The sequence below is a fragment of the Anas acuta genome, chromosome 2 (assembly GCF_963932015.1).
Source record: "Anas acuta chromosome 2, bAnaAcu1.1, whole genome shotgun sequence".
In the NCBI taxonomy this organism is placed as follows: Eukaryota; Metazoa; Chordata; class Aves; order Anseriformes; family Anatidae; genus Anas; species Anas acuta.
In genome coordinates, this window is record NC_088980.1 from 72531356 (window position 1) to 72558852 (window position 27497).

At 35.3% G+C, this 27497-nt stretch overlaps 1 protein-coding gene across 8 annotated transcripts in view; it reads right to left on the reverse strand.

The window, feature by feature from the left end:
• The window catches only part of CDH18 (cadherin 18), a 434225-nt gene that overhangs the window by 143041 nt on the left and 263687 nt on the right, over positions 1 to 27497 (reverse strand). For all 8 annotated transcript variants that reach the window (XM_068670852.1, XM_068670851.1, XM_068670845.1 and 5 more), the window contains 2 exons: positions 9579 to 9873; positions 267 to 386 (listed from right to left, as the gene is read on the reverse strand). In XM_068670852.1, coding sequence (XP_068526953.1) covers positions 267 to 386; positions 9579 to 9873 — 415 coding nt within the window. The remainder of the gene's footprint in view (positions 1 to 266; positions 387 to 9578; positions 9874 to 27497) is intronic.

Consider the following 27497-nt stretch of genomic DNA (forward strand, 5'->3'; position numbering starts at 1 on the left):
GAAAAAGTGCTATTCCACTTTGGCTGAATGGCTCACATCATGGCATGATGCAGAATTAATCTAGTACACCGTTGGGTCCTTTTAGTTCTCAGTAAAACCGCAACTCTGAAATTTCATAATGTGAAAGCCAAAAGAAGGACATAACAGGAATTAAAAAAAAAAAAATCCACTCACCTGCCTATTTTGTATATTGGATTCCACCTACCAGATTCAATTAACTGCAACATATTAGCCAAATAATAGTGATAGGAATATAAAATACCCACCTGTTTTAGGGTCAACAGAGAAATATGGCTGTCCCTGAAGAATACTGTATACTACTCTGGCACTGTTTCCATATGTAGGGTCATCTGCATCTGTGGCTGTCACCTGTAGAACAGACGTACCTGTATATACAGGAAAATAGAAGTTAATTGATAATATATACAATTTTATGGCAGATTCTACTTAGGCGATTCAATTTTTATAGAATATTCTTAGATGCATTTCTGAAATTTCTGTAGTCCTCATGTTCTAAAACTGAGAGATCAATGATCTCTGTATTATTATCCTATCATATTTTTAAGGAAAAGCATCCATACTCATCTAAAAAAAAAATCTTTCTCTCTCTATATGTAAAACTAACATATATGTATTACATATATGTAAACATATATAGTAACTATACAGCATACATATTTGTGCATACAGACCCCAAATATGGATATTATCTAGACTTCTGAACAACTCATATTTATAGATTTCAGGATTATCATTCACACTACAAATTACTGTTGAAGTTCATATTTAAAATAATTTCCAAAAATGCCCCAAATTAATAAAAGATGCAAAAGTTAACAACAAATCAGAAGTATCAAAGATCTAAAGAAAAAAAAAAAAGATAAGGAGTTCAAAAAACAGGTACTTGTATGCTGCTAACAAATACTATTAAAAAAATAAAATCACAAAATCACAATTTCTAACAGACCACTAAGTGGGATAACCTATCAATTTATCAGTTACACGTTGTAGAACATACAATGCAGAAGTATTGCAGAGATAGAATGAATATAAGTGATTTTAAATTTGCTACACTTTTCAAGACATTTGATGATGAATCTTTATGGCCCAACATTCTGTACTCAGAGAGTGGTGAGGCACTGGAACAGGTTGCCCAGAGAAGCTTTGGATGCCCTATTCCTGGAAGTGTTCAAGACCAGGTTGGATGGGGCTTTGAGCAACCTGATCTAGTGGGATGTGTCCCATGATGGGGGCAGAGTGGGTGATGGTGGTGGAATGAAACGGTTTTTGAGGTTCCTTTGAACCCAAACCACTCTATGATTCTGTTATTCTAACATTGCACATAAGAAACCAGAAAAAGAAAGATTTGAAAGTTAATAAAGGTTCAGTATTCATCCCGTGTGTTTATTCTTCTACAGATACTGCTTTCAACAGACTCCTTTGGCCTGATGTTAAAAGAGAAGAAAATAACAGCACAAGTTGCTCCCCTGTTATTCTGAAAGTGGCTTCTCAGCTAAATTAGCCACTGAGGGGTGTTCAATTTTGCATTTCAGTTCTGACTAGAAGTATGTTTTGGACTTGAATTGTTTGATCTTCGCCACTCATTGTACTTTGATTTGCCTCATGGAACAGTTTTGGAGCATCACAACTAGATTCCTTTGGATGAAACTAAACCAGATGTGCTCTAGCAGACCATCTGATTTACTCGGACTGCAGAGGCATTTGGTTTCAGAGACCAGAACAGAGCTAGTCTTCCCAACACTAGTGTCCCAAAAGACTTCCCAGAAGACTTTCCAAACGCTTCCAGTAGAGATATTGGATCCAAGTTAAACAGTTCCAGCTGTTTAACTTCATAGGTCAGTTTCCATTGCACAGAACTGTTTATATAAAGTAAAATAATTTTTATGTTAATTCCCAGAGCACACTGGGAAAAGACATACTTAAAATCATTAGGTCTCACTTTGAGTATAACAAAGCAACCACATAAATCTTTGCAGATACAGATTTTCCACTCTTTCAGAAAGTATTCATTCATTTGTGCCATACTAACTTGGACACTTGGACACTTGAGATTTGCTATCTCAACTTAGCACAGGAGTTCTTGCAAGCAACAACAGGTCACTTCAAATAACAGAAAATCAGTTCTTTTCACCCAATTTTACAACTTATTTAAATACTGTTAGGATGTATTTCTGCAGCTCAGTTGTTGTATTAAGTGGTGAATTTCTGTCCACATTAATTTGTTGCTTTAGTATTATTTATGGCTTGTTGCTTTATGTTGGAATTTTGTAAAATCTTTAAAAATTAACACGTTACTGATTTATTTTATTCTTTTTAATCAAAAACACCAAAAATACCTATCCGATAGGTACAGGTATAGTCACCTATCAGTCTTTGTTACTAGAGAACCTGACAACTTTTATACCTTTTTGTAGAGACATTTTCCTGCTTCCAGAAACAACAGTCATTGCAGCTGCCTACTCTTCCTACAGGTTGTGTTCTCATTTGTTCTTTTTCCCAGAATTCTAGAAATTCAAGGTAGGCTTTGCAATGTTAGAACAGGTTCTATTTCACAGAAAGAAAATACATGAAATAGTAAGATTTCACAGAACTATCATTCTTCAGAGACTTTATTCTCTCCTCTCCTTATTAAAAAAAAATAAAAAATAGGGGATTGAATCTGAGTACTTGCTCATTGGTGTAGGACAAAGAAACAGGGCTAAAGAAAGGAGATATCTCATATAAGCAGCTGACAGGTCATTTTAGCACAAATGGAATGCCATTATATCTTAAAATCCTCCACAGTGCGTTTTTAATACATTTTGTACGTCTCTCCTAGGAAACACCTTATAATAGTAATTTGGTACTGAATAGTGAAAAGTGTTCTCTTTTCTTCTGAAAGAACACATTAGATGCACAAGTTTTAACTCACCCCCACCACTAACACCACCTCTCAAGCCCGCACATTCAGTGCAATGGAGTAAATCAGGCATTTAACATTTTCACTGTATTCTGCAAGCAGTTCACTGTATTATTACAGAATCATAGAATCATAGAATGGTTTGGGTTGGAAGGGACCTCAAAGATCATCTAAATCTAACCCCTCTGCCATAGGCAGAGATGCCACCCACTAGATCAGGTTGGCCAAGGCCTCATCCAGCCTAGCCTTGAACACCTCCAGAGATGAAGAGTCCACAACTTCCCTGGACAACCTGTTCCTGTTCCTCACTACCCTTACAGTTAAGAATTTCCTTCTAATGTCTACTTTAAATCTATCCTCTTTTAGTTTAAGACCATTCCCCCTTCTCCTGGCTAGCTGAGTAAAGAGTCCTTCTCCATCTTTTTTATAAGTCCCCTTTAGGTACTGAAAGGCCACAATCATGTTTCCCCGGAGCCTTCTCTTCTCCAGGCTGAACAACCCCAACTCTCTCTGCCTTTCTTCACAGGTGAGGTGTTCCAGCCCCCTGATCATTTTTGTAGCCCTCCTCTGGACCCATTCTAACAGGTCCACATCCTTCTTGTGCTGGGGGCCCCAAACCTTTACACAGCACTCCATTATGCAAATATGCTCAGAATCTTGTAGGATATACCCATACTGGCCTTTTGCCTAACTGTTGTCTGATTTGCTAAGCACAGAGAAAACCTAGCTTGTGGAAACGGGGTTAGAATGCCTTGCTAAAAAAAAAAAAAAAAAAAAAAAAAAATAGTATTAAGTGTACCTTTTCCTTTCAAATACTCCTTCAAAGTTAGCATCACTCTGTTCATCAAACGACATAAAAATCATGACTCCAAATACAGTCACGATTAGTAGCCCTGGTCAGATACAGTACGGATTTTTGCTGTTGAGCTCTATGTAATGAAGATTTTAGATGGAAAAGTATACAGTGCAGCTTCTATGCTATTTTTAATGTTAAACATTCAGAAGAAAATAATGTAATACAAAAAAAATATATATAAAAAAAAAAGCATCTAATTTCCCTGGAGACCTCAGAATAGATCCAAACATTGGACCCAGAGGCATACCTTCCACACTTTCTTCACTAACCTACTGTGAAAGTGCCTGTCAAGGAAAACTCAAAATTTTGCTATGAAAGCATTTTGACACTCCACTTAGGCAATATAAAAGACTTTTTTTCCCCAAAGTGGAGGCTCTGCTTATTCAGAGTACCACTACCATTCCACATGATTTCCCTCTACAGTTTAGAGATTACATATTGGGAATTCTGTTTTCTTAGCTAATGCTTTATGCTGTAAAATATGTCTGTATGCTCTGAAAACCATTCCATAAGTTTTGCCATTTGTCTGTTATCAAGAATAGGGATCATTCCATCTGGGAAATCAAACTGTAGTTTTATTTCAAAATCTCTTCTTTTGTTTTTATTTTTTTAATATGTTTACAATAAAAATGTTTAAAGTTATATATCAAAGAAAAGCTGAAGGGAAATACTTCAATCTGTCTCTCAGAAGACAAATTTTTAATGTTTAATGAGGCAGTTCAATAAAACATGTCTGTTGAGAATGCAAATCTGTATGCATGACTTTCTGCAGTTTGCTCTACTGTTAAAATCTCAAATGGATCAATATTGAAAAAGTAAAAGAAGTGAAAATAAGGCGAAGTTTAATGAACACAGGGATTCCTGCCTAACTAAACTAATTCCTAAACTAGTCCTAAAGCAGAAACAAGTAAACATAACATGTTTTAGCTTCATTCTACATTAGAAAATAGAGATTTCACCAGAAAATGAACACTTGGAGTCCAGTGACTGACTCAAGACCTCACTGTAAAAAATATTTTGTCAGCTACCTTTCTTAGAATAAAATATCAAAAAACACAGAAAGATAAATATGCACTTCTCATACAAACGATAGTTATGAACACCATGAATAATGTCTTCCAGATTATCTGAAATTATGGCTACTTTATGTTACTTGGAATTATGGGAAGAAGTTCAGAAAAGTCCAGTGGTTCTATTAGTTTTCTAAGCAGGTTGCATTGGAAATACACTTCTAATGCATGACCAACACTACAAAAGCTAATATGCAATATTTCATCCATTTTTAAGCTATATAGAAATGAACAGATATGAAAGGCTTTTACAGGTTGAAATCTTTCTATTTCCTTTTACATTTAGGTAATCATGACTCTTTCATAAACCTTAAGAGAGCACAGTCATAGCTCTCAATTAGATTTTTACACGGCAGAAGAAATCATTACAGATATAAACATTGGATCTTCAGCCAGCCTTTAAGAAAGAGGTTCAATGAAGGTAGCTTTTTTTCAGCTCTTTCAGCATAGGACATCGAGCTTAATTATGATCATTCTGTGCAACTGTGAACCCTGTGATCTAATATTCGGAAACAGTTTAACAAAACTTGACTGTACTTTCTTGTCAGTGACTTCAAAATGAAAAACCTTAAAGGTCCTACAGTTATTAGAATTAGACCAAGAGAGAAATAGAGAAATGTACAACTTGTGGGAAAAATACCAGCTAAATTCTTGAGGACAGACACGAACCTGATGCTGAAACTAAGAAGTATAACAGAGATAAAAAATACCACTTGCCACTTGGGAAAAATGCTGTTACACAGAACGTAACACTGAACGTAACTTTTTTCTTTAAAAGACCTTTTAAAAATTGGAAGGATTTTTTTTTTTTTTTTTTTAAAGCAGTGACTATTCCCAAGGAATTCATAAAATAACAAGTTGGGTTATGTATAGACTCACATAGGTAAGTGAGTCTATACATACAGTCTATACATACAGTCTATACTCACACAGGTTAAAACCCATGCTAATTACAGAACAACTGAAAATGGCATAGGAATCTATGTTTTTACATAAATAATTATTTCACAGCAATAATATATCCTATGGAAGCCCTAATAGAATTAGTCTTTCTGAGACTGCAGGTAAAAACATGCTTTCAGTATGCAACAAACACCAAAAATCAGTAAATAGAAAATAATGATTACAAATTTGAAATTAAAATATAATGTATGCCTACAGAAGAATGCCTGTACAGCAGGATATGAAAGCTCAGTCACAAGAAAGCTTTCTGGAATGGATAGCTTAATGATTTACCTCAGGTATAACCAGTAAAATATTTCATTTATAAAACACATATTACTATACATTAATACTCTACCTTGTCATTAAAACTTCGTTGGTTTATCTTAATCCACTCTGATTTATTACCCAAAATGCCATCCCTGACTAACTATTACAATTTTTATTTGGAAAAGGGTAATACCAATATTCAGACTACTACAGAAATATGACTAATACCTATATAAGAATGCTATCTTTTGAGAAGACAGAGAGAGAGAGAACTTCTATAAATAGAATGAACAAGTAGAAAAAAAAATATTTGCTGCTCTTGACTTTGAGGATAGCATTGATTTCCTTTCCACTGTCCTCCTATCCAGGAAATAGGAAGGAAATAATTAATGAAAATGGTTTTCTTAGCAGACAAGGATGAAGGAAACTTAAGAAAGGGGAAGACTACGTTATGCTGTTATTGGAGACAGTTGATAAAGGAAATGAATTCTACATCATGACGCTCTGTGGTGTGACAAGACACAAATGCGGTAAGAGCTAATTTAGGTATTACTGAAATGAACTGCAACTCTAAAAGCAAAGTTTTGTACCTCAGCAAATTATCAAAGACAACAGAAGAGTCTTCCTACACGTCCCCGGTATTCTTACTAGCAGCTCTATCCCACTTCCTGTGAAGGTAATAGTGCGGAATTAACTCTGGTGTTATGACATTATCCACACAAATACTGCCCTTCTGTCCATTCATAGATTTCTCTTGGAAATGGTATTTGCAATACTACATTCAGATTGTTAAAAAAGGAAATTCTACATTAAAAACGTATCCTGCAATGTGCACCAGCATCACTGTGTAGCTACAAATGGAGACCTACATGTTTATTGCTCTGGGAAGCAGGAGATGAGATCAAGGAAGTCAGAATTAGAGAGGAAGCTATGGTTTTTGCACATTGACCAAGTAGCTGACACAAGAAATTTAAGAGAATGAAAACATATTTAGTCAATAACCTGAAAATATTTATTAGCTAGATACTGACTAAACAAGATTGTTAATAAATATCATTCTTCTGATAAAGACTCAAAAGAAATTAGTAAACATATTAATGAGGGAGGAGGGGGAAATAACAATTACAAGCAAAGACAAGGTGGCAATTCCCAGTTTGGAGCAGACAGAAAAAGGTAACTTCTATAAATTTAATGAACAAATAAAATGTATTAGCTACTCTTGACTTTGAGGATAACATTGATTTTCTTTCCACTTTCTTTCCTCCTATTCAGGAAATAAAAGTCTTCCACAAACAGTGAAGGAAATAATTAATTAAAATGATCTTCTTTAAAGACTAAGGAAACTTAAGAAAGGGGAAAACAGAACATAACAGACTGCTGAAAGAAGAAAAGGGAAGGAAATAAAAGGAGAGCAAATAAAGCAGTTTCTCCTTTCATGCATTCTTCTTGTAAGAGGGACTGTAGGAAGAAAAAGCTTAGAATTATTCCTGGCTGGAAAGAGACATCTGAAACAGCGCATACTGTGGGAGAACTCAGGAAGAGAGGAGACGACTGGACAGGGAGAAAGGTGCCACAAGTAATTATGAAGAATTAAGTATTAGACTAAGAAAATTATGATGCAGAGAGAGAGATTTTTTGGAACATCATATATAGAGGGCATTTTATGAAGAAAATCAAAGAATTGCTCCCACATTTCAGGGAAGTGGCAGTGACAGAAAGAATAAAGAAGCAGTAATAAAATCAGGAAGAAAGAGAAGGGAAATTTTTAACATTCTTTTAGTACATGATATTTAGTGAACTTGAGTCCATTCAATACACACTGATTTTGCATGTTATATAGAAAAGAATATTTTCTCTAATTTATTTTATCTCTGTCCGAAATTTAATGCCACTTAGGTCAACAAAGAATCCACTAATATAAAACCCAGTCTATTTCCAAACTGTCACAACTCCGAACTCCATGGTTTAGGAATAAAATTTAATATCTTTTGGTCTTTCCAGGACTGGAATGTTTATTACACATTTGCAAATATTTCATATGCCAAAGTTCACTTGTATATGCAAGAAAAGAACTGTAGATGAGGAATTTACTAGTTTTACTACGCATACGTGTAATGTATATTGTGATTTTGACCTGTTTAGTTTCTCCACACTAATTAGCTCTTTGTATACTGTGAAACTGGGCTGCTTTCATACACAGATTAAAATCCCCTCATTACATAGCCACATATGTCTGAGCTCAGCATAAGTATGTCAGGTGGTACCAGAGAAGATCAATCAAATGCAAATTCCCAATTTAAATTAATTTCACTTATACGCACTTGGAAAGTTACACAAGGTACTCTCTCAACCAAAACAAAATTAAAAAAATATTGCATATGAATCTCAAGTCTGGAACAAAACACTTCTCATATTTTCAGATCTACTCATATGAGCCATCATTGCCATTCAGAGATCAAATGATTGTGAAACATTAAGATTCAGTTGACAATAGTCATTCATTTTCAAATATATGACCAATATTGTTATAAGAGTTGAGTAACTACATGTATTTTGATATTTTCCTTTTTTGACTTTATAATTTTACTCTGCAGAAGTTTATAGCCTCTTACATGCTTATTCAACAAACAGCAAGGAAAGAAGAGCAAATCATCTATTATATATATATACATGTATATTCAGTTATGACATTTAGACACATTTTGGACTTAGAGCTAGTTTCTTATAAGGAAAGTGTAGCCATTGGGGGGTGGGGATGTTCATGAGGTAACTATCTGTACTGTCCATTCATTAATAAATGCAGTATACTGTCTTTTTTCAGTAGACTGCATTTATTTATTTTTTTCACAAAGCCCAGGCATAACATTTAAGCTTTCTTTTGAAGTATCTAGAACAAAAGTCATATTTGCACCTGTCTATCCTAAATTAGTTATATATGTTTGATATTGATAGCAAAGTTATAAACTAATTTCAACAGCAGAGAAGCAAGAAATAAAGAAAACTGATGGTATAATACAGCTCCTCAAAGAATATCTGAACTACAATTCTAACTGGGAAAAAAACAAAGATCAGTACTTACTTTGCATTTCAGTTCATTTTATAGCATCTTAACAGATGTAAAGAAACATGAGATCATTATCTAGAATAATGTAGAAAGCTACTGTTCCTTTGTATTTGGTTAATTTTGTAGACATAAGAGTATAGTTGAATGAGGATACATATCTTGATTCTAGAATGAAAATTACAGTTTGTCTAGGAGTTCTGTGGAACATCTCTTAAACCACATGAGAATTAAGAGTGACTCTCCTTTACAGTAAACATGTATGTGTGTACTATTTTCTTCATATGAAAGTTCCCTAGTAACATACAAGGTTGCATTTGATGTCTTCTTATCATCTGTTCTTAAATGTAATATTCTTTTACATACAGTCAATAATACAACAAAGTGGTACAACTTTGTGAAACATCATGTGGCATTTTCTCTTGTTAAAATATTGCTGAATAGAACGATTTTCCTTACCCATTTCAGACATCTCTGGCACAGTAACAATGTATGGTCCATCTGTAAATTTTGGTGCATTGTCGTTGATATCCTGTACTTTGATAATAAATTCAGATTCAGGCTCGAGTGGCTTGTTTGTCCGTCTATCAATAGCTTGGGCATGAAGCACATAGTGTGTCTTCTGCTCTCGATCTAGGCTTTTGGTTGAATGAATATCTCCTGTCGTGTCATCAATAATAAATATAGTTCCCGCTCCTTCTCCAGTAAGAATGTATTTGACTGATCCATCGCCTTTGTCGGAATTGGAGTGCAGCTGTAGAATATATACACATAAAATTATATAAAATGACTTATCACATTACATAGAAGGTTATTGCACAAAAAATACAAAAATTATAATATTACTGTTAACATTAATCTGCCTAGTTTGTAACCTTCTCAACTCTTCCTGTAATTTCTCATGCACTATTAATGTAAAGACAATCATTTTGCTCAGGGTCATGTCTGCCCCAGCATAACTCATTTTTTATTTCAAATTCCTATATCCATTCTATAAAACTTCCCTAAATCAAACATATTTTGGCAAATTGAATGTTTTTTGTTTTTTGTGTTTTTTTTTTTTTTTTTTGGTTTGCTTTTAGTTCTTCAAGTTGATATCTTACAGCACTCATTGCTAGATACTTGGCCTTGAGCACTAAGCCTAAAGCATTCACTCTGAGGATTAAGTTTGCTCCAATGATTGTAACTCAGTCCAGTCACCTCTGTTATCTTCTGTGGCCCCAAGGACAGCATCACTTACTACAAACAGAAACTGTATAATGGGGCACAGACTGTCTGTACAGGATTTCTTCACCACTCTACAAAACACAGCCATTTCTTCTCTACCCCTCTCTCTCTCTCTTTTTTTTTTTTTCTCTCTCTTTTTTTTTTTTTTTAATTACAAAGTCTCCTAATTTCCTTACAATTTAAATTATTTATAATGAAATAATGAACTTTGATTAATATTTCTGCCATTTTCATTGTTCCTAATATATACTTTGTGCTACAAAATATATATAACATTTGACTAGAAATGTTGTGAGTAGAACAAAGCTTAAAATTTCTTGGGGAAAAAAAAAAAAAAAAAAAAAAGGAAAAGTCCTTAAGTACCCTAGTGTATTAACAGATTATACAAAATAGCCATCCATCTCAGTGCTTTAACTTGACTCTAATAAACTACCCACTTAGATTTAAAATGAATACATGCACTCTGAGAGGGAAGGATGATTTTTTATTTTTCCTAGACCGTGAAGCTTTGTGCTTGTATTTAAAACTGCTTTGAGAACAGAATGCACTTACTGAGGTACACAATAAGAACAAAGTGATAGTGTGCAGCTAGTTATACAGTGATGTGAAGTAAGAAGGGAAACTTTTTAATTCAATCTTATTCTTATCCTCTTGTCCTGACTATCTCCAAATATCTTCAATTATTGGCATTACTAAGTTTCTGTACTGAATCAGACTAAAGCCCAGATTGTCAATTATTATTTTTAAGCAATGGAACACAAGGTGTCAGCTTTCAGATTCCTTTCCATTTAGTGTTGGGTAGAGAAAAAATAAGACTTTTGAACATTTAAACTATGTTTTTTCTTTTCCTTTCTTTTCCTTTCTTTCTTTTCTTTTCCTTTCTTTCTTTTCTTTTCCTTTCTTTCTTTTCTTTTCCTTTCTTTTCCTTTCTTTTCTTTTCCTTTCTTTTCTTTTCTTTTCCTTTCTTTTCCTTTCTTTTCTTTTCTTTTCTTTTCTTTTCTTTTCTTTTCTTTTCTTTTCTTTTCTTTTCTTTTCTTTTCTTTTCTTTTCCTTTCCTTTCCTTTCCTTTCCTTTCCTTTCCTTTCCGACTTAATCCATAAAATACAGAGGTGCTGCTATTTTCCCATTCTTTCCTTACATCTTTCTTATCAGGTCTTTGTCTTGAATTTAAAATGATTTTTTTTTTATTTTTTTTAAGGGAATAAGCATACAGGACTTTGATGACATTTTTCATCCTGTCTGTATTAAATCTATGGAAATATGGTGACACAATTTATATCTTGTCCTATAGGGGGTTCAGCAGGGTGGGTCTGAGGGGTAAGTGTAATAAAATTAAAATAATCAGCTGATATAAACCTCAGCCTAACTTGCTGATGCACATTATATTGAGATGAGCTACAAGAAGATCTGACTGAATAACCAACACAAAACACCACTGTAGACTTGTCTTTTATTTCTTAAAAAAATAAAAAATAATAATAATAAATATTTAAAAAAAAAAAAACAAGAAAGAAGCACAGGAAGGGTCTGTTTCTTTGGCTTTGTCTTTAGAGGACAGCAGTAACCTTACACATTTCCTTCTGAGTAGTGATGGGCAAAATTCTGGTTACATCTCTTATTAACTTCAGAGTACTACTGTATTCTGTTGACAAAGAAATAATGTACAGTAAAATGCCAGGGATTCAAAATTCCTAGAAAACCAAAATGTTCTCTGAAGAGATTTATTCCTAAAAACAGGAATAGTAGATATCGTGGCATTTAAATCCAAATCCATTGTTATTCTATTTTTTCAGGTAATCAGAATGTTTTATGAATCAATTAAGAAAATGGTTACATAAATAACTAAGAAATTGATGGGCCAAGGAGCTGTTGCAGAATTTAATCAAGCTTTCTTCAAAAATCTGGAGTATTTTTATATCCAAAGAAGATGTACCATTCAGCAGAATACCATGCAGCAGAAACACATATTCACTGTGGTAGCATGAAATGCATGGAAGATTTGAAAAATTAACAATATCAGGTGTTTCTTGTTGTGCAAAAACAAGTATTTCACTTGTAATCTGTGAAGAAAATGCAGCTAAATTTTGAGTCCAAGGACTTTTATGTCTAACAAAGGTAAGAAACACAAAAGATGTTCAGCTGATTGTGTGGCCAAATTATATACTATTCCTGCTAAATATCATGTTACCCAACAAATGTCATTTGAAAAATGAAGGCAGGAATGTAATTAGAAGAAAATTATATGTATATTAACAAAAGCTTGCAATGAGGTCTTTCACATTGCAGTTGTAAGGCAACAACTGAAAACAAGAGAGACTTAAAAGAATTGTCTCCTCCCCTATTTCCTGATTATTTTGTATATTATTTGAAATATAACACTTTGATTTATGCATTTTAATTTCTAATGCTAAATCTAAAAATCACATAGGAGGACTCTACACAGTATTTTTACTGCATAACAAAAGGGCCTTTCATTTGTCAGTTGCTTTGTATTTCATTTTTTTTCTGTAAGACTAAATAACTGTCTTCTTTAATACTTGTGTCTCAGTACAAATTGGTCCAGGTAGAAAAATATCAAGGCTTCTCTCAAACATTTATTTGAAACATGCGTTGTGCTGAAGAAAGCCCCTGGGAGTCCCCGGTTAAAACAATGCCCAGATTAATGAGAGATTCATTTCCCTGTACCTGGAGCACTTCTTTCTTTTCCCTCTGTACCTGAAATCATCTCCACAAAAGGTGGTTTATTCCACAAAAGCATTTCTAGTTGCAGTAAATGTGATTCACTGACTAGGGTACAAATACATGGTTTGGGAGGCTGCACTTCTACAGCTACATGTATGTCTACGCTGTTTTATGAAAGACAGCAAGGGAGCAAACTCCTACGGACTCTTTTTATTCAGGACTTCATTAGACCCCTATCAGACACATTCGACAGAGAGGGGGATGCCGCTAAGCAATGCAGACTTGAGCCAACCTATCACCAGCCCTGTACCATGTTCATCAGTGAACTTGAGTGATCTTGGGGAAGTCATCTTAACACAGATTCCCTAGAAAGTATGTGGGCATTCAATTTCAGTGAGATGCCACCACCTCTGCCAATGACTACAGCAGGTGCATGTACACAGGATAAGACACTAATGTGCCATAGTAATGCAAATAAATAGCATAGCTAAACACAAAATCTGGTGGTGGTTTTCCCCTGCTGTGACAGTCAGAGCCAGAAAGCTGCAACATCGCAGGAGTCTCATAATTTAGAAAGAAATACAAACACATTTCAAACCGAAACATGATAACTCATAATGTTGAGAGGAATAATGAATATCATTGGAAAGAAATACAAGAAAAAGATGCCAAACAATTACAACATAGCTCTATGATGATTATATATTGACCTGTGACTTAGTATCACAGGTCAATATATAATACTAAAATGCTGCTACTGAAAAAAAATGTATTTTTTTTTCCGTCTGAAGTTGTTCCAAGTTGCTTCCCAAAGCAATCTCACCTCAGAACCCAAACCTTACTTTAAAAGGATCTTGCAGACCAGCAATTTGTCCAGTTAACCAGTAGAGTCTAATAATACTTGGACCCACTGCCAGCCCCTCCTGTCCCTGCCCAGACCCAGGCTCCATGGTGACCCCAGGGCCACCAGCCCCTGCCCCATTGAGGCCACAGCAGGGCCTGGCTCCAGCTCCTCACAGCCCTGCCTGGCCCCTGCCCATGGATCAGCCCAACCTTGGCCCAGCCTAACCCCATAGAGATGCCAAGTGCCTGTGGTGCCCTGCTCCTGGTGGGGTGCTGGGACGGGCCCTGCCTGCCAGGCCCTGCCTGGCCCACTTGGGGACACCCCAAGCTCCTGGCCCTGGGGAGCTGCCCCTCTCTGCTGCTCTGAAAACATCATCTCTAATCCCAAAGCTTCCAGTCTGTGCTGGCTCCAGAAGTCCTTGTGGAAATATAATTTCTATCCTAAACAGAGTACTGGCTTCTGAAAACATTACTTATTACTGTTTATTATGTTAAACTCTTAATGACAACATCTACAATAAATACTCTGCCCACAACCAGAAGAAGTCAGAAAGTAATTAATTTTCATCCCCTGTTTGGGGTGCTTTATTCCTGTATTTATTTCTCTGAAATTTTACCTATTTAGGAAAAGAAGAAACTGAAAATACTAGCTGAAGAGCATATCTGGAATGTCACCTTTATCAACCCATTGAGCTCCACTTCTTGACATATTTAATAACAGGTTGTCTTCAGGATGATTTATGATGGTTCCTCAATCTTTAAGTAGCCTATATCAGCAGTGTGACTGATTTAGCAGAAGAGCAAGCAAGGTGTCCTTGTTTTCCTAAGACTTAAACATTTTTCTTCCATCAGTCCAATTAAATTCTTAACTTTCTTTTACTTTGCCTGCACAAACTGCAGAAAGGCTACATTTTTCAAAGACATCATTTGAAGAGGTATAACAAACTTTTCAGCTAAAATTGTTTTGTTTTGTTTTGTTTTTTTAATTAAATTAATTATATTAAATTAAAGTTTCAGATGTAGTCTTAAGTATTTGTCAGAAGTCAAATGAACACAAATAAAAACGAACTAGTAGACAATATAGAAGTATGGACCAATGGGAAAGAAACACAAAGATGAGTGCCATGAAAAATAACCCCAAACTAATTCAAAAACTGAGAAGCATGGGAGAAACGTTCCTTCTTCTCATGGGATGTGGTATGCTAACAACTCCCAGCCATCATCAAACTGCTCTGCACTGAGGAAACATGTGGCAACCAGAAACAAAGTATGACCAGAATGAGAATGAAACTTGGCTGGGAGGGGCAGTAAAGTAGAAGAGCCTATTTTTTAGTGATAAAACAGCTTCCTTCTTTTTGCTTTAATTGAACAATTAGAATTCTTGGTGTCTTCTGTGGGTGGCACTTTAAGTGGACTAATAATGAATTTTGCCAAATTTTATTGGACTACCAAAAAAATCTTGGATATGAACATAAAATTTGTGCTGCCCTGTTTAAAAAATAAAAAAATAAAAATGAAGAGATTGCCAAACACATGCTAAATTTAAATCTGATTTGAAAAATCAAGAAGTGTTGTACTAATCTAATTAATTTAATGAGGGTAGAAGTGGCTACGAATATATAGACAGATCATTTTGATGTAACTGCAAAGAATTAACTTAAAACTTATTGTTGGCAAATAATAAACAACAAAAATAATATGCACATAATTCCAAAATCAAAACCGGAGTTCTGATAATGCCACTGACTGATCATATGGTACCTTAACAAAAAGACTGAGTCGCTTTGCCAGAGATGCCTAGATGTTTGCAAACAGGAATGTAATGAGGAAACTTGGAAATGCTCAGTTTAATTTTATACTCCAGAGGAGAGCATGCTCCACCAGTTACAGGTTCCTGTGTCTCCTCTTCCCTGCTCAGTTTCCAACCACCTCTCCTAAACCCAGACCCATGCTATTTCCCAAATCAGCCAGTCTCACTATTCAGGTTGCATATAACCCAGCCTTTATCCCTCTACCATCCACACTTAAATTCTTCTTGTAACAGTCTATTTGCAAGCTTTCTAACTGGACAGTCCTGAGTTGTTGCATAACAATTTGCATTTTTCCCATGCTCTCATTTCTCTCTCTCTCTCTTTTATTTAATTATTTATTTATTTTTTGCTTCTTAGCCTATTTCTATCACTTCTTCTCCATTTCTTGGCTATCTAAAATAGTTTTCAAATTTGTGTTTCTTTGCTCAAATAGTCTGTAACCTTCCCACTCTGAGTTAACTTCAGGCACCTTAAGCCTTTTGCAAAGAGACTCTGAAAGGTTAGTACACACAACTTAAGAGTACAAAGCAATTATTCAGTGGCTAAAATCCAAAAGATATGTATGATTTAACAAACTACTAGACTTGGTGTTAGTACACTCCACCCCAACAAAACACACAAAGCAGCAGGTATCACTCAGAAGAAGGTTACATAGCTGGGACATATTACAGCTTGGCTGTGGATTACAAGTATCTGAAGGATACAGAGGGAGAAGATGATAAGTGCCATTCCTTCTCCTCAAGTTGCCAGTTCTCTCTTTTGCACCAGGATGCAAACACACTGTATGTCACTTGTCTGTGTTTCATGAGTATTGCTTTTGAATCAGGAAATTCATTTAATTAAATATCCTATGTTCATTCTGTACTTCTCAAACTTACTGTAAAATTTTAATTGGAAGCAGGAAAAAAAAACAATTGGCCTTCTCCCTAACATTCTCCTTTACACTAACTCAACTTTATAAAAATATGGAAAAAAATATGTAGAATAATAAGAAAAGGAATGGCTACCCTGGCAGTTAATTTTGCTAATAACATCTTTTCTTTACAAGGCCCTTCTTTAGTAAGGGAGTGCAGTCCTTTCAATGAGTCAGAATCTAGAGGGATGCAGATTTTTTTTTCCTTCCTCATTCCCTTGTGTTAAGAACTGTTGTAGAATCCCCTACCATTCTGTCTAAGCATTTATGGCTTCATTTTACCAGGGAAGCAAAGACTTAAAAAGCTACGATGGACATCAAAGTACCTGCACAATTAGTGTGGGTGCATTGGAGGGAAAGTAATTCAGCTGCCTGAAAACAGCTTAGAGACGAAGTCTCTATTTTGAATCAAAGAAAAAGGCAGGAGATGAATTTAGCTATTCTGTGACACTTTAGAATAATGGAAATACATTGGCTTTATTTCCATAGAAATAAATATCAAGATTTTGTATCATCAATAGGCATGTATCTTCTTAATTCCTGTTTGCCACCATCAAACAGATCTCTTGGCCAGAATCTGCTCTCACTTTTTGACGTTTCCTTACATACATTTAACCTTGATCAGAATCCTTTGCCTCTTATTTACTGCCAAACAAGAACTTTCCCCCCACTCCCTTCCTGTTTTTCTTTTTTCAAAGGACAAGTTGGTTTGGGGGATCAATCTCCCCCACCTTTGTTTTTGGATACAAAATGTGTCTCCTTTCCTTACAAATATACAGGATAATTTATCATAACAGAACTTCAACTGAATAAACAAAGACCAATTTACTCATCTGTTTAAATATATGCAGTTTTCACCATCATTAAAAATATAGATTTGTGGATTGTTATATGCCTCAAATATACTTTATTCCACAAGCCAGGTATATATTCAATTTAGCAAAAAATAACATTTAAATATAACACTGTCCCTACTTTGAATAAATTAATAATTACATTAGAAAAAGAAAACATTTCATAACACCAAGTTTGATAGTATAATATTGAGGCTAATTTCTATTTTTTTTAACATCCATTTGGAATAAAGTGGCAAGTAAAGTACAATGAGCAGCACTGCTGTTCAATTCCTAAGGGTTTAAATATTGATGTAAACAGGCTAATATTACTTAAGTCAAATTGGTTTTGCAACACTGAAATGCATCTGTAGTAATTAAGTTCTACATACTTGCATGTTTCTGTCTTTACTGAGCAGAAACAAATGCTATGAAATACAAATCTGTAATGGAGACTAGGAAGTGAACTGGAACTAACATCAGATGACCAGAAAGAAAACATCAGAATCAGAGTATTTCAAAGCAGTTACAGCATTTGCAACAAAACAAGGACAGCACCACTAAAATACATTGTACTTCATAAATCAGTTAATTTAATCCATTAAATGTTTGATAGTTTTGTTTGTTTGTCTGGTTTTCCTGTTCAAACTATTATGGATTTTGAATGAATTACTGTTTTCTCTTTTGTGAACAGCATATTCTTTCAAGGAGAGCACTGGAACTTCCTCTTCTCAAATCTGTTGTCATTGCCAATCAGTTTAAACAGATAACAAGAGGGTCCTGGCACAACACTACCAGAGGGAAGTCTGCCGATGCTTGCCCAACCCAGAGGAATGACAAAATTATTCATAAAAAACACAAGTTATGAGCATTTAACAAAGGACGGGATAATACACTGAAAAAATGTATGCATGTTACTTTACTTCTGTTATGCAAAACTACTTAATGCTTCACTAAAAATATTAAAATGCAGAAGTATATAAGGAATTGATGTTACAACACTAAAACACTGAATACTAAACACTTCAATCTTCTAATAAGAAGAGCAATCATGTTGACTTCCTTTGATGTTTATGTAGACACAACATGTAATTTAAAAGGAATGATACAATAACATAGCAGTAGTAAAATCTGCATATAAAATTGTTCTGATTGGTGTATACTGCAAAACCAGAGTTTTGCTGATGCTACTAAAATTTTCATTGAGCCTCTGTGGTAAAAGCATCCTCAGATTTGCCACAGACTTGCTTCCTCTGGTCTGAGCTATAAAATATGTTTTAATGAAATATACTGCTCTGGGCAATGTCACACCTTTTGATGGAATTCTCAGAGGGAATCATTAGCCCAGGAGATAACTGTATTATCCAATAGCAGTGTCCACGAATTGAGAAGAAGCTATTCCACACCCCTGTCAAACAGAGGAAGAAAATAGAGAATTGCAATTGCCCCCATCTGCTGAATGGGTTTTCTGAGATAGAAAAAAATAATTGGATTGCAATCATCCAGGAAAAATGCAACTGAAAGAGTATTAACTTCACAGTACAACACTATAGCATACAAACATCTGTTTTTGCAAGATGTGCTTATCTGAAGTCTGCTCCTTTGCTGCTGCTTATTTTGGGGGGAGTGGGGAGGTAAGAGCTGAGTAATGGCAGAAGTATGCAGGTGCATAAGCACTCACATCTGAAATAACAGCGGGTGTACCGAAGCTGACACAAGTGGTCATTAGCTTCTATTTTCTCTCTGTGCCAAAGGAGAACTCAAGTGAATTACAAGAAAAATAGACAACACAATAAGCATTTATGTATAGAACTGTTGTTTTGTATACGTTGTTTTATATACACTATATATCTTAGGAAAAATAGAATCTGAAATTGTACTTTCATGTACTGTGTGTCTAAATCAGTGTATATAAAAAATAATTCAATTATGCTGAAGTTTTCACCTGAACTCTCGTCACAGCAGTAAGCTTTTATTTCAGATGTCTTTAACTTGGGTGAATGATATGATAGACATATAAATTATTTTTTTATTTTTCTACTTTCTTTTTTCAAGAAAGTAGACTTTACACAGCGTATTTGTTTCATAGATTTTAAAGAGCTAGGTGAGCATCCTGTTTGCAGAACATGCTAACCAAAGTCTTCTAAAAGTATGTTATAATTATGCAAATATACTTGCTTGCAGGTCCCAGGGCTAAATGACAACAGCTTATTGAACTACTACTCTAAATTATGTCTGAAATTGAGGTGGTCTTTTTGGGTCCTATCCAAAGAAAAATATTATTTCTAAACAGAAATCAAAACAAGACTCTTTATTCCCCAGTACTGCTCTAAGGCCAGGAGAATTGCTTCAAAGTGGAGATGTACTGCATTTATCTCATGGGACATGTGTTGGCAGCAGCACACAGGCACAATGGCCACTAGATATTAGTGTAGGATAAGTGGTTGTCTCTGCCACAATATATTGCCTTTACTTCTGACTAGACAATAGCCCCTTAGCTGCAGTGCTTTTAATTTTTAGATCTTGAAGTCTTATTAAAAGGCAAGTATCATTATCTCTGCTTCAGAGATGAATAATCTAAGGTTCTCACACTTGAACTACCAAATTTACCCAGAAAGAATAAAAAGTAATAAACAAATCATTTGAGATGGGCGATGAGACACAGAATCACAGAACCATCACAGAATCATCTAGGTTGGAAGAGACCTCCAAGATCATCTAGTCTAACCTCTGACCTAACACTAACAAGTCTTCCACTAAATCATATCACTAAGCTCTACATCTAAACGTCTTTTAAAGACCTCCATGGTTGTTGACTCAAGAGCAGCCCCACAGAGAGGGATCTGGGGGTTGTGATTGACAGCAAGCTGAATATGAGCCAGCAGTGTGCCCTGGCAGCCAGGAGGGCCAACTGTATCCTGGGGTACATTAAGCACGGCATTGCTAATCAGTCAAGGGAGGTGATTGTCCCACTCTACTCTGTGCTGGTGTGGCCTCACCTTGAGTACTGTGTGCAGTTCTGAGCACTACAGTACAAAAAGGATGTGAAGCTACTGGAGAATGTCCAGAGATGGGCTACAAAGATGGTGAAGGGCCTAGAGGGGAAGACATATGAGGAGTGGCTGAGGTCACTTGGCCTGTTCAGCCTGGAAAAGAGGAGGCTGAGGGGAGACCTCATCATGGCCTACAGCTTCCTCACGAAGGGGAGTGGAAGGGCAGGTATTGATCTATTCTCTTTAGTGACCAGCAATAGGACCTGAGGGAAAGGTGTCAAGCTGCAACAGGGGAGGTTCAGCCTGGATATCAGGAAGAGGCTCTTCACTGAGAGGGTGGTTGTGCACTGGAGCAGGCTCCCCAGGGAGGTAGTCACTGCTCCAAGACTGTCAGAGTTTAAGAAGCGTTTGGACTGTGTTCTTAGTCATATGGTATGAATTTTTGGGTAGACCTTTGTGGAGACAGGAGCTGGACTCGTTACTTGTGGGTCCCTTCCAACTCAGGATATTCTGTGGTTCTGTGAGATACAAAAAGTCCCAAACAAACTCCTGTTTACCCAGTAGTGATACCATTGGCAATTCTGAACTCTAATTCTCAGAGAAAGCAGAAGGGATGCATTCATAAAGCTATAAAAATATTCCTGGAGGACTAGAGAATTTCAAGACATTTAGAAACTTTTCTTTTCCATACCATCAAAAAAGCCCCATCAATACAAAATAAATGTCAATTAAGCTATGAGAGATGAAAGTCAGACTTTAAATGAATCCTTTACTGTTGCATTCAACCAAGTAATTCTCAAGATCTAGGCCAGATTTCTGCTGGGTTTCTTTGTATAGTAGCTAAAAGTCACACTTCAGTGGGTATGAACAAGTAATTAATTCCTGGATCAATGCTATATTACTTCATAGCATTCTGTTCTGGCAATACAGAGACTCTGTTCCCTTGGATGTCATATGTCACAAAGCAGTGCAGAAAACAATTTAATGCACTCTAGACAAATTTATAAAATAACTTCACTTTTCAGTATCTCCTTGGTCCCTGTCATCAAGAACTCATTTCGCAATCAATAAATAATTGTGGTAATAACTTAGATTCCTAGATCCATGTAGAAGGCCATTTGACTAGATTTGAATGAATACAAAGGCCTTGATTCACTGTCACCAAAAGAAGTCCTGGCTATATTACATCACTATTGGGATAAGAATGTTTTGTTTCAGCTTGTTGTTCCTAAATTACAACAAGGAGGTATTATTACACAGTCAACAATTAATTAAATATGAACAGTGCAAAGCATAATCTTAGAGCAGGTGCCAAAATCGTAACTGGTATTATCTGGAGAATTAAGCCCATTTTCATAGGCCAGAGTGTTTGCTTAGGACATTGAAAAGGTCAAGGTTAGAAAAAAAAATTAAATGCACATTTTCTTTGAAAACACCACAAGATGCTAGAGTTTAGGATTTAGAACTTCACTGAGGCAATGAAAATCTACTCTTTACTGAAAAATATTGCACATTTGAAACTGTAACATAAAAATGCAGTTTCTGTTTCCACACACTGTTTCTGCAGACTTTCTACAGATATTATTGACCGTCATTTCTGGTGCTTTCTTAGGCTTCTGTCATTGCAGTAGGTTTTTTTTTATTTTTATATGCAAATAGAGAGAATCAAACTGCTTTTTCTTTCCACCTGCAGTATAGAAGTAAAAAAGGAAACATATCTATTGTAAAAGGGTCTTCCAAAAAGAAAATAAATATATGCCCTTAGTGAACAGGAATGCCAACCTAAGAATTATTTCAGATTTTTTTGAGATGAGAAAGAACTATTAATTATCAAAAACACTGATTAACTAATTTCATATTACGTGCCATCTTCATGTATATAGCTCCTCCTGACATTAATGGGATAGATGGAAACAGCTTACTGCAGCAGGAAGCTCTGAGTGTTAAGCACACTAAAACTATTATGGCAAGTAAGATTGATTTGTTTGTTTGCTTCTTTATATGACAGTGGTACAGCAAACACCTCACTCTATGAATGATCTTAAGACAGCATATTCACTTTTGAACACAGGAAAAACAACTGCAGTGTCCCCATGTGATATTCTAAATTTCTTGTTAATCCTTTGCTGTTCCTAAATAATACTATTATTATAAAAATAAATGTGTGATTTTCTGATGTAATATTTGTGCGTTATGTGAACTTTAACTAGAGAAAAAATTGTGTCAGCAGCTCGATTATTTGCTCAATTACAGAATTTGATTAGGTAAAGAATATTATGTGGAAAAGTTCAAGGAGAGATAATTAATTTACCAGCTTCCTTTTATCCCATCCTTCCAAATATCTTTCACACAATTTTGGTTTTGATGTCTTTGAAGCTAATTTGCTGAGACATTTGTAAGACTGCGGAAAGAAAATGGGTTAGCTACTGTCCAATGGCTTCTATTTCAGGTGAAAAAAAGCTGTTTCATTCTCAAAAAAACTGAAAGGACTACTACTTATTATCAAGAACTGCAGAAATCATTCTTTCAAAGGATTTCATCACCATATTTTTGTGAGCTTCTTATCAACTCATGTCAAAGCATTTTTCCAGGTAAAACAAAAGCATTTATTTACTATTATTTTCTCATTTTATTTGCTAAGGGTTCTTCATTATATACTTTTTAAATTTTAAAATGTGGTATGACTATGCTATCAGAATATTGATTTATTGAAGTATTGATTCACTGCTTCTGCAGTATTTAATACTTAAAGATATAGTTTGGTTCTGAATCTGAAATTCCATTTTCTCTCTTTTCGGTAAGCTTGTATTATAATTTGATGAAATTCAGGTTTGTAAAAAAAAGAAAATATTTTCTATAGCATGTCCATCGCAAGTTGCACAAGTGATCGCTCCTTTACATTTCTCATAGAAGACAATACATTTTTTTTCCTATCTCAGCATTTTTTTATTTTTTTTTCCATCACTTTTCTGCTTCCTATAATGTAATACTCTTGCTTTTTGCTGGAAGCCCTGTATCATAATGATAAGGAAATGTTACCACAAATTTCCTTAAAAGGTCACTAATGCCACAAAATCTGTTGATAATAGGGAATGCCAACTAAACTACTTTTGACATCTTTGTTGGATAACTCAGAGGAATATCAGTGTTGACTACAGAAGTTTAACACTAGCCCTTTCATTAGCCCCCTCATTACATGAAAGTCATGTAATGAATGCAATGAAAGTGATGAAGCCATCACAACTGTTGCAGTGATGACTATGCTTTTACATGTACAAGCAGAAAACTGAGAACATACCAACCCCAGTGAACAGGAATATAAAAAACTGCCCTTACCCATGATTTCTATGAAGTGTGGCAAAAGCTTTCCAGATCTCAAACTGATGTAAATTGGGGGATTCCAATAACATTCTCTGCATATTTACAGACTTCATACAAACATTACCAAGGGGAAGTAAAGTTTCTGAGTTCAAGGTTTTTTAATGAGGTCAGGTTTTTGTTTCCACAGGGTAATGTGTTACTGGTTCTGTGCTCTTCCTAGAGTCATCATGACCTCCTTCTTCCCATAAACATCTGTTCTGCCACCACTGTAAGACTTTCATTGTAACACAGAATAAAAAAGTCGTTATTTAGGCTTGGTCCAATACAACTTCTGGACAAGTAAAACACAAGTTCTGAAAATGTTTACAAGCCAACTTGATATCATACTTTATGACTTACTGGCATTATGGCCTAAGAGCATTTGCAGTTTGTAACCTGTAAACATTGGCTACTTTTTACACCTGACAATGTCATTACAAGTCCTGCATGCTCTTTTCAGTACAGCACAGAGCATTTTCTTCCTTTCACAGACAACAGCCATACTTCATTGTGACTGACAATGAAGATTCTAATAATGAGGAAAAGAAATGATGATAGACTTTTGCAATAACAACCAGAAAGAAAAAGCATTCCAAATTTCCAGAAACCCATATCTAGATTCCAAATGTGCTTAATCATTCCTGTGTTGAATACATGATATGGCTGTTTCTAAAATCAGCTGTGGTCTTTTTGTGTATATAAGGACATGCACTAATAATCTACATACACAATTCAGATATCCATAGATGAAATTGTGATGTAAAATATGTATATCCAACATTTGAAGTTCTAATATTTCTTAGTAACTATCTTATATTAAAGCTCCCCCATACATTTAAAAGGTGTGCTGAAGAATTTCTTATGTGAATATATGGACCTTTAACAGTTAAATAAAAACCTCTCCTCAAAGTTCTACACTTCTTATTGCGAATATCTGTTCTTTGCTGTCCAATGTAAAGGCACGCATATTTGATATTTGAACTTTTTTTTTTATTTTTCTTTTTTTTTGTCTGCAAGACAGATGTATCCTGATCACGGAAGTATCTTGACTTTAGCAGTAGAGACAGTGAGCTAAGAATTGCTTTCTTCCACAGTTACCCTTTGAGAGCATTTAACAGCAACTATTTCAAGAAATTGAGTCATAGCCTCAACATTTTACAAAAACAAATAATATATTCTGCATGTCAAACTTGACAGGAAATTTGTGTTTCTCATGATGCACTGTCCTATATCCATGATACCTAATTGCAGGAAGGAACACCAGAGTTCTTTTTGTACATGTAAAAGATCCCGTATGTGTAAGAGATCCCAGACGTGCTGCTCTGTTCACTGCTATCGCTTACTAATTGTCTGTTAAAATCTGACCTTTCTCCAGAACCAATATTCCAAGTACATGAAATGCCACAAACAGACTACTCAACCTTTGAGGTAATATCTTCCTCTCCTTGGTGTTTGTTATATCTATGCTGACATATCTATACAGATGCCATTTATCATGAACGCTTCAGTGATACTTCTTCTCAGAGACTCTCTGACACATTCTCCCTTCTCAAGAAATGCTCAGGCAGAATAGGATTACAATCTGTAGTGATACTGGCTGCCATGAAACTGGTAGACACAAATAATACTTCAAAACAATATGCGTAAAATGATAGGGGAATTAATATATATAAAAATAATCCATTTCAGAAGATAATTAAAATGACCATTAATAATATTTATTTATAAATATTATTGCTAGAAGTACAAGGAAGTGTCAAAACACAGTACCTTCAGTCTCTTTTTGACCTACAGCTACTTCATTAACACATTTTCATAATAGACTGTCTCTTTTCCATTATAGGAGCCCAGAAGTAAGTATCCATATGGCCTAGCAGAAAAATTGTAGATCTGATTCTGATCTTCCACTGTCTTTGTTCTAACCTAGTTTAACTAATACTACAAAGATGTTTCTGGAAGTATAAAAATATTAATTTCCTTTTGGAAAAAAAATAATAGGTTGGTACTTCAAACACCTACCGAGTACAAGCTTTCACTTAGTCATCCTAACTTGAGTAAATATTACTCGTATTATTAAAATCAGATTTATTCCCTATAAGGAGTAATCCATTAGGTTGTTACATTCACCAATACAGTAGACGCCTAATACCAGAGCTCATGACAATAAGCAGACTGCTGATTAGGAAGCAGGAATGCAAATTTGATTTTGCTAAGAGCTGAACAATTTTTTTTTCCTCTCAAGTGATAATTTAAACTTTATTCAATCAACTGGAATTATCTTCCTTCCAACCTTAACAATTTTGTACCATTACAAATAGCAAAGGCTGAAACAAAGTATGGAAAAGTAAATTTCATTTTTCTAATAAGAGTGGTCAAAAAAACTCTACTGGAAAATTGAAATGGCCCTCGCCCTCCTTTCTGTTAATATATATACAATTTTTGTTCATGCAAAAATGCAGACTGTGTAGAATTTCCTTTGTGAGCATGAGAAGCAACTGACAAAATAAGCATTCAGCATTACAGCATATACTTGGAAAATGGAAGAAATTAAAAAGATCATCTCAAATGTTTCTCTGTAAATGTCAGTGAGATACATGACTTGTCATTGGAACATTACATTTATGAGTTGGCCCAACTTCAGGGGAAAAAAAATCTATAACCTACAAAACAGGCACTGGTCCATCAGATTCTGGTAACACTAGGAATGGAAGTTTTGTTTTATTTTAGACTGACTTTTTATCTCACTCACTAATAATTAAAATTAAAACTATTGCAGATATTTCTTGTCACTTTTTCTACAAAATATGTTTCAGAACTAAATTTTCTAACTGATTCGATGTCAAAATAGCACCACTCGGATACTGTTAAGGTAATGGCAAGCCATCTAGATACAGATATTATAAAGAGAGAGTTGCTCTCTCTTCAGACCAAGGACTAAATTCAAACTGAATGAAAAAGGAACAAAAGGAGATAATGTGTCCCATTCTAAGGATGAAGGTCTATCAGCTAATGAGTGGTAATCATTCAACTGTCAGCAAGGTCTGCAGACATCACACAGCTGAAATACTACTTAGGCACTAAGCAAAAGTCTCTGTAGTGTTAATTTACACTAGGTCATGAATAGCAGGATAAGGTGGTTCTCAAAACGTGAGATCCCTGTTACCTTACCAATTGCTTGCTCAGCTGCCTGGGTAAATGAGGTCAGGGCACGAGCAGTGACCTGTCAGCCAAGCAGTGCTCTGAGCTGCACTGATGGTGCAGGAGATCAAAGAGAGTTTTCTCAGTTCAGAGAGAGTTTTCACAATGGAACTACCTTTTTTTTTTCTTTCCCCAGAAACAGCAGGTTGCATTGACACTTCGCTCTGAGGAGACGAAAGTCCCACTCCTCAGCACAGTATAGCGCTCCTCATCTGATCAACCTCTCCCCTCAAGTCCTTCAGACTGTCTTATATCCGTAGGTGTTTCAAATATTGCCATCATGCCTCTTGTCTATTGTTTTTCCCTTCTTTACCGTGTACTCTCCTACACATCCTAGCCTGTAACAACCATCTGTTTCTACGCTCCACACACCATTCCTAAAAGAAGCCCATCTCCAACTGCAATCACACTGAATGTGCTGATATACTGGACGTGTAAAGATTTAAACATTATCCTCTGTTGTTTTAAATTTTTGCTGAATGAGATGGTGAATTTTGGAAGCATGACAGTGTGCAGAA